This window comes from Arachis hypogaea, chromosome 18 (assembly GCF_003086295.3).
Source record: "Arachis hypogaea cultivar Tifrunner chromosome 18, arahy.Tifrunner.gnm2.J5K5, whole genome shotgun sequence".
In the NCBI taxonomy this organism is placed as follows: Eukaryota; Viridiplantae; Streptophyta; class Magnoliopsida; order Fabales; family Fabaceae; genus Arachis; species Arachis hypogaea.
Genome location: NC_092053.1, coordinates 118,095,757 through 118,104,151, shown reverse-complemented (window position 1 = coordinate 118,104,151; position 8,395 = coordinate 118,095,757). Strand labels below are relative to the sequence as shown.

The 8,395-nt window shown below is 37.7% G+C and overlaps 1 protein-coding gene across 1 annotated transcript; it reads left to right on the top strand.

Annotated features, from left to right (window-relative positions):
- Positions 1–350: 350 nt before the first annotated feature.
- On the top strand, positions 351–8,193 carry LOC112770766 (serrate RNA effector molecule). Its single transcript, XM_025815165.3, has 12 exons — positions 351–1,147; positions 2,844–2,968; positions 3,546–3,597; positions 4,217–4,291; positions 4,399–4,473; positions 4,587–4,634; positions 4,813–4,881; positions 4,974–5,774; positions 5,861–5,906; positions 6,774–7,039; positions 7,158–7,337; positions 7,723–8,193. The coding sequence occupies exons 1-12, from the start codon at positions 684–686 to the stop codon at positions 7,781–7,783; spliced, it is 2,262 nt and encodes a 753-aa protein (XP_025670950.1). The 5' UTR covers positions 351–683; the 3' UTR covers positions 7,784–8,193.
- The last annotated feature ends 202 nt before the right edge of the window (positions 8,194–8,395 follow it).

Here is an 8,395-nt window from a genome sequence, read left to right as displayed (position 1 = left end):
GTTCTCATTTTGCAATTGGGAATTAGGGTAATTGAATTAGGAAATTTGGGAACGGGTCCAGGTAAGCTGGGAATTAGGGTAATTGAATTAGGAAATTTGAGAACGGGTCCAGGTAAGCTTTCTGTTTGCCACACAAGCTTTTTCGTTTGTCACATCACACACTTCTGTCAACGGAGAAGGCATCACTTGCCAGACGGACATTTCATGCACGTTTTTAATTATCCAACGATATTTTTGTCAATAATAAAAGTGAGGGGCATTATTGTCAATATTTACAAAATCCAAGAGTATAATTGATAGTTAATCCTATTTTTTAATATTAAAAGACGAAAATGTCCGACTTTTAAAATGTCAGAAATTTATTTATCTTTCATTTTAAATTTTTTAGCCGAATATTACTCTTAATTTTTTCGGCTGCGAAAATGGGATGAGATGATGATTCGAGGCAAAGCAGGGCGGCCCGCTTCACACTCTAATAGGCGTGAACAGAAAACACTGCACGCATATAACATTATCAGACACACAGCACACAACCACTCTCAATATACAAAATCTGCTCATAACGAAACGCACACACATTAGAGAAACATAAGGGGCAAGCTAGATTTTGATTATACACGCAGAACCACTTCTCTTCCTTCACTTTTCTTATTTCCCCTTTCGGTTAGGGTTTTCGAATTTCCATGGCAGAAGTCATCAACATGCCCTCCGATTCCGTCGACAAATCCCCTTCCTCCTCTGCTCCACCTCCGCCTCCTCCACCTCCTCCTGCTCCTCCCTCTTCCTCCGCCTCCGCCTCTGCCTCCGTTTCCGCGCCCGCCAATGATGATCTACCACCTCCACCTCCCCCGCCGCCGCATTCCTCCACCCGGAGGAGGGACAGGGACAGGAGGGATGATAGGGATTTTGATCGCCACTCTCACCGTCGTGGTGGCGCTAGCGGTGCTGGCGACTACTACGACCGGAACATGTCTCCCCCGCCGCCCCCTCCCAGGGACAGGGATAGAGACAGGGACTTCAAGCGCCGTCGCAGCCCCAGCCCTCCCCACCGCGACCGCCGCTATTCTCCCGCCTCGCGTCGCTCCCCTCCGCCGTATAAGCGATCCAGGAGGGGTAGTCCTCGTGGTGGTTATGGTCCCGATGACAGGTGATGCAATTTCCTTTCTTGTTTCTTTAATTTCTTGTTTTCCCTTTTCTTAGTCTATTATTTTGGGTTGTTGAACTGTGTTAACATGAAATCGTAACTTGCTAGGATTTCAGCTTCAAATTGTTTGTTTAGGGGATTTGGTATCTAGTCTCTATTATGTTATTTGTTATTGCAGATCTGTTTTATTTGAAATTTGGGCCACTGGTTAAAGACCTTAGTATTATTTGCGGTAGCAAATCTTTATCGCTTTTCATTTTCATTTTCATTTTTTTAAACCATTTTGTTTTGTATGTCTGGATGGTTCGTTTGCCTTAAAAAACCAAGAGGAGGAGGTTTTAAGGGTTTGTTTGTGAGCTGGGTTTTGGAGCGATGGGGAATGGAAGGGAAAGCTGGTTTTGGAGCTATGGGGAAGGAGAGGGAAGGCTTGCAGTGTAAATGTTATATTACAAACTCTCTATTTCACTCTCTTATCCTCCAAACTCACAAACAACCTTTAAGTCATTATGGAGGAAGTTTTATCAGAGTCAAATGTTAATGGTCCATTTCACCTTAGGTGGTTTGCATGATAAAATTACTATTAATGTGCGTACCATTTGTTTATTTTCTATTTTTCATATTCATTTTTTAAAAGAAGTATTTGGTTAGATTTTGAAGGAAACATGCTCATGAAAATATTTTCAGAGAGATGGCTAAATTTGAAGATGCTCAGACTCGGTTCACAGTTTTAGCATCTTCTTTGTTATTCGTGGGGAACATTCAGTTCAAAATGTGGTGGCATAGTGGTAAAGGTGATAAGCTTTCTTTTCTTAATTTCGTTGGTCTGGGTTTGAACCGGGGCAATTCTGAACCATATTTATTTCTTTTCCATTCCATGCGCCACACAGTCACAGCCTGCGTAATTTAATTAAAAATAAAATCTCCAAGTTGCATGGCACTAGATTTGAACTTGAGTCCACCCACATATATACAATAATAACTGCATTCAATTTTGAAACAGGCATACCAAATGTATTTGACCGCTTTTTTGTTCTAAACAGAATCTACTTTCATAAATATCTCGCATGCATTTCCTAAAATTTAAAAATCTGAAATTGGAAAATCTTTTCTTCAAAAAACAACTAAACACAAGTTTTAATTTTTAAGCTTGGGCTGAGTTTCAAGTTTTAAGCATGGGCTGTTTTTGGTGCAAATCTACCAAACCAAAACTCTAATTGACAGAGGAGATTGGTGAAAGTGTGAATGAGTGTAAAAACAGGGAAGTTCATGAATGAGTGCTGCCACAAGAGAGAGAGAAAGTATAGGAGAGGGGAATGATTTACTACCTAAAAGTGTGCGTGTGTGTGTGTAGATAGAGGGGGAGGGAGAGGGGGGATAGAGAGGGAGGGAGAGATTGAGAGAAAGGAATATGGATTGTAATTGTAGCTCAACTTTGTGCACATGAATTATTATATATGGAGAATTTGCTGCTGCATATTTCGATCATATTAGTTTTCATATAGGACATGGTATGATATTGGTTTATTCTGTTGTAATGGAGAAGTCCTTTTGATTGCATGGTTAACATGTTTGTCTTTCTTTGTTCTAGTTGTATCGCTACTTTGCTCCTATAGTTCTCTATCATCCGTTTGTTAATCTATGTTATTAAGAACATTTTGTCGTTAATTTTATTTTTTGAATTTACAATCTGATTATGCAGGTTTGGGTATGATTATTATGGCGGCTACGAAAGGGGCGTGGGTGGAAGATCTGGTTATGCTGATGATAGGTCTTATGGCAGGTTTGGACACCGTCCTGCTGGGGGATATCAAAATGGGATTTCTGGTATGTTAGTAGAAGCTAATACATAGGGCTTTTCCTATATTACACAATCTTATTTTATGTGTAGTATTATTTCCTGTCTTTCTTCCCCGATTTATGTAATTAAATATCATAACTCTTTTCCTCTTGCATTCTGACAAGCAAATATGTACATATAGTAACTTCTTAGAGATGTTGAAAGATTGAAAAGCTACGCCTCATAGGATTTTATGGTTTCTTCATTGCATGTTATCTGTTGTGTATTTCTGATGTTATATTACTTCCGTTTTTGTAAGTACATGGGATGAGTACATGTACTACTCGTAACAGAGCAAGGTGAGGCAAGACCAATTCAATCCTTGAAGCATAAAATATACATCATTCCTGATTTTGCAACTCATTTTAATCAAGACTAATAATGTGGATCAAGAAAACATAAAGATAATCTGATAAATATTCTGTCAATTTTGGTACCGTAAATATCATGTTCTACAAAAGGGATCATACACGGTATTATATAATTCAACTTCCAACCTTATATTTTTGGGGTGAAGCCAACTCACTGTTTGTATGTTGTTTGTTGATGCTTTGCTCTTTGCAGATATGGAAACCAATCGTAGTTATGCAGACATGCCAAGTGGTGGTGCACAAAGGTCAGCTTCGTAATGTGCCCTTTTTAACTACATCATAAATGAATAAAAATCATCTGCTACGTGTCTGTGTTTCTTGTTCAACATAGATGAGGAATTTTATGAGTGGAATGTACTTGAGTAAGGAAGTATAGCAAACCTCCAAATGCTCTAACAAGGCATGCGTTTGCAGGAAATTGAACTTTCATTTTAAAGGTTTTGCATAATCTTTATTCTGTGACGGCCCTAGTGGTCGCTGAAAATTCTAATAATATAGGACTGCTTAGCTGCAAAAACAGATGTAATTACAAAGATCAATACCATTAACAAAGGAAATTTAAGAAAGAAGCTATGCTGTTTGAAGTCAAACAAAATAGAAATATTGCACAAACCTGCAACATAATACATAAAAGATGTCATTGTTGTGAATCCTGTGAAGCATAGCTGTCCACATAAAAGATGTCCTACGGAGAAATGTCAATAGGTTTGTCAAGATGGAAAGAGGTTGTATTTGAGGAATGAGTTAGAAATTGGAATTTCTTTTCAAGTTCAACCTATGGAGGTTGGCTGAAAAATTATCATATGTTGTATGTTGTGTGTGTGACATGCATTTGTTTAAATGTTGTTAACGCATTTGTTCCAGAGAAGGGTTGATGTCCTATAAGCAATTCATCCAGGAGCTTGAGGATGATATACTGCCAGCTGAAGCAGAGCGTAGGTTAGTCCTTGAAAGTTGTGTCCTCTGCATAATTATAACATAAGAATTTGGAGATATTCATTGACAAATGAGTTTTTGAATTGAATTTCCTTTTCTTTATTGGGAAGATATCAAGAGTACAGATCAGAATACATTTCTACCCAAAAGCGAGCTTATTTCAATGCACATAAGGATGAGGACTGGTTTGTTTCCTTTTCCGTTTAATATTCATTGTTCAATTTTTAAATGTTTATGAAATTGCTACTGTTCTGTTCTAGAAATCTTATGGTTTCCAATTTTTTACCTTTTGGTATAGGTTGAAAGATAAATATCATCCAACAAATTTACTCGCAGTCATCGAAAGGTGAGGTTTTTCATGGATATTGCAGACTATTGAAGAACTGAACATGTCCTCTCAAAATTGACTGATCGTTTTCGTTCTTTCTTTTCCCCATTGAGGGATGGTTTCTCATTGGGCGAGTGGATTAAATGTGTTGAGACATTCAATTTATAACAAACCTGTCTGGTTCATCATCTTTTAGGAGGAATGAAAATGCTCGACAGCTGGCAAAGAATTTTTTACTGGATCTGCAGAGTGGGACATTAGAACTGTATGCAATTATTATATCTCTCTTTCACGTGCCTGTCATTTTCATGGTGTGAATTCTTCCCATAATGTATATTTTGCTTGAAATCAATGCAGAAATCCTGGTTTAAATGCCTCCTCATCCAGCAAATCAGGACCAGCAAGTGAACCAAATTCAGAGGAGGAAACAGAGACTGGAGGTAAAAGAAGAAGACATGGTAGGGGATCTGATAAAGAAAATGATTTCTCAGCTGCTCCAAAGGCTCACCCTGTCAGTTCTGAACTTAGACGGATACAAACTGATATTCAACAAGCACAGGCACTTGTTCGTAAGCTTGACACAGAAAAAGGAATTGAAGACAATATTTTATGCAGCAGTAATCACAATAAAAATGATGACAAAGTTCACAGTGGCTCTGTAGGACCCATAATAATTATTCGGGGCCTGACATCTGTTAAAGGTTTAGAGGGTGTTGAGCTTTTGGACACACTTATTACATATCTATGGCGGATTCATGGTGTAGACTATTATGGTATGACTGAGACTAATGAGGCCAAGGGTTTTAGGCATGTGAGGGCAGAAGGAAATGGGCATGAAGAAACAGGCAGGTCAGGATCTGAATGGGAGAAGAAACTTGATTCATTTTGGCAGGGAAGGCTGAATGGTCAGGATCCCTTGGAAGTTATGACTGCTAAGGAGAAGATAGATGCTGCTGCAGTTGAGGTGTTGGATCCCTATGTGCGGAAAATTAGGGATGAAAAGTATGGATGGAAATATGGTTGCGGAGCTAAGAGCTGCACAAAGCTTTTTCATGCAGCAGAATTTGTGCACAAACATCTGAAGCTAAAACACCCAGAACTTGTTATGGAACAAACTTCAAAAGTGCGTGAGGATCTCTATTTTCAAAATTACATGAAGTAAGTTACTGAAGTTTCTGTTGTTTTAAGTTATAGTTGCAAGTGTTGGTGGAATATTACTGATAAGTGTCCTTACTATGTTGTAGTGATCCAGATGCTCCTGGTGGAACGCCTATCATGCAGCAACCACAGGTGGACTTATTTTTTTTCTTTATCTGTTCAGTTTTTTACTTAAACTTTTTTTCCTAAAATACCTTTCACATATAATTCATAAAAAATATAGTTATATCTAAGACTTGAACACAAGACCACCTATTTAGAGTCTAAGGTACTTACCATCCTAAATAATTTCATTTGTTATTATTACTATTTAATAAATAAAATGGTACTAATAGGCACATTAGTGCCTATTTGTATCTAGATATATTGATTTATAAACTTAATGATGATTAATAAGAGATGGAGGGAGTATTACGTAAGTTATTGCGTATCTGATAAAAACATCATTATGGTGTGTTGTGAAATCTTGATGGTGTTGAAGATTTGTATTTATATTTATATTTCCATAAAGTGAGGTTGATAACTAATCTTACTGATTAACAGCACATTGGAGAGTAGCTCCTTCATGAACAGGAAGGAATTCATCGATAATAAAATATTTAAGCATAAATTTAGTGTTGTGTAGATAATAGCTGCTCTCCCAAACATTTCCCTCTTCCTCTCAATTCACCCTACCTTGCAACTACTTTCCCTCTTATAGTCACTCATTTCTAATCACTGAATTACCTCTCATTTACTTGCTAGTTTAAAGTTATAATATTCTCTCTATAGTTCACTCTGTTGTCCACCCATGTATGTGTGTTGGTCATCTACATCATATCCCCTTCCAAGTAGCTTACACACTAATAATAGGCTACTATCAGAAGTGTTGGAAATTTTCTCTGTCTATATTTCATATAATCTGATGTTAGCAAACTTTAAGAATATAGTGGTAAAGGTTGGAGTTGTATTTGTAAACAATATCATATTCTTATGGACAATCTTTTGTTGTATTTGTAGAAGGACAGACCTTTAAAGCGAAGATTGGGATTGGAAGGCCGGTTGAGAGACGATCGTGGTAATCGTCGAGATCATGATCGGAGTGACAGGATAAATGATGGAGATAGGCCTGAGAGTTCCCCCAGCCGTGAGAGGCAATCTAAAGCACTCGAGATGGGGAATCATGATGAAACCATGTATGATACATTTGCTGGTCCTGGCGTACCTCCATTTGCTTCTGATATGCCGCCTCCTCCACCAGTGTTGATGCCTGTTCCTGGTGCTGGGTATGATTTTCAGTTTGATTATCTTTTCCCGTAATGTGTTCTTGATGCATTCTTTTGAAGTTTTGACTACTGAACACTTTTCCTGTAGTGCTCACTAACATAATTTGCAACTTTACAGGCCTTTGGGACCCTTTGTTCCTGCTCCACCAGAAGTTGCAATGCAGATGTTAAGAGAACAAGGAGGACCATCATACGATGCCCCGGGTAGGAAGATGCGCGCCGGCCATCCTATGGGTGGACCAGCACCAATAATTGCTGTTCCTCCAGCTTTCAGACAAGATCCTCGGCGGATGCGCAGGTAAATCTGCCGTATTTTCCTCCTTGCCGGAATATTTTAATATTTCCCCTATCTAATCTTTTTTCAAGTCCTCTCAAATGTGAGCTCTTATGTCTTTTAACCTGGCCCGATCATGCTCATTACTCACTTAAATTTAGTCCTTGGTGTCTATACTCCGATCAGTTGGAATAGCAACTTGAAGTTATTTATTTATTAATATTAATATTTTAACTGTTATTGGGTTATTCCTTCGCTTCAACTCCAAACTCGAAAAAACCCTTAGGGGACAGAAAGTTAGAAGGAATGCCTATATCAGTTGTCTATATTTACTCAAAACTCAACCGATGTGACCAAATACTTGTTTGTTCTCCTTGTGTGGTATTCTTACCGGGCATTGGTGCTACAGCTATCAAGATCTTGATGCGCCGGAGGACGAGGTCACTGTGATAGACTATCGGAGTTTATGAGTGTCATCTGTTCCCTCTGAGATGGAGTTGGCAGGCAGACTAAACTGTTGAAAGATCTGGTCGTGTACTTTGCTTTTCCGGCTAGAGTAACTGTTTGTCATTAATAATTGGATCAGGCTACTCTCTTCTGTGAATTTATCTGCTGAAAGAATTTAATCTCTTGTTTTGCGGAAATTCGTGCCCTGCTGCTGAAGTGACTTAAATTATTTTATCTGCGCTTTTGATGAGGATTAAGGATTTATAATATTGTTCTAGAGTTTAGATGTTTATTTCTTGAACGATATTATCCTGCTTTTTATTAATAGTTCGATACTTGTAAAATTGTTTTTCCATAGTTAAATCTTTAGTGTGTGGTTTTATTTGTACATTCGCAATTTAAATCTGAGTTCTATATCCAGTTTAGAAAGAAATACCGTTTTTTTTGGTTGTTACTATTTTTGTATTAGTCTTTAGTTTAGTATTAATTTTTGGGATAAATGTATATTTTTTAATAGAGGTGGTCTAGTTTAGTTTGGTTAATTTTAAAATCAGTAAATTTTATTATTACTTAACTAATTCATATAATGTTATACAGGTTTATAAGAAGGAGAAGGAATGTACAATCTTAACCAT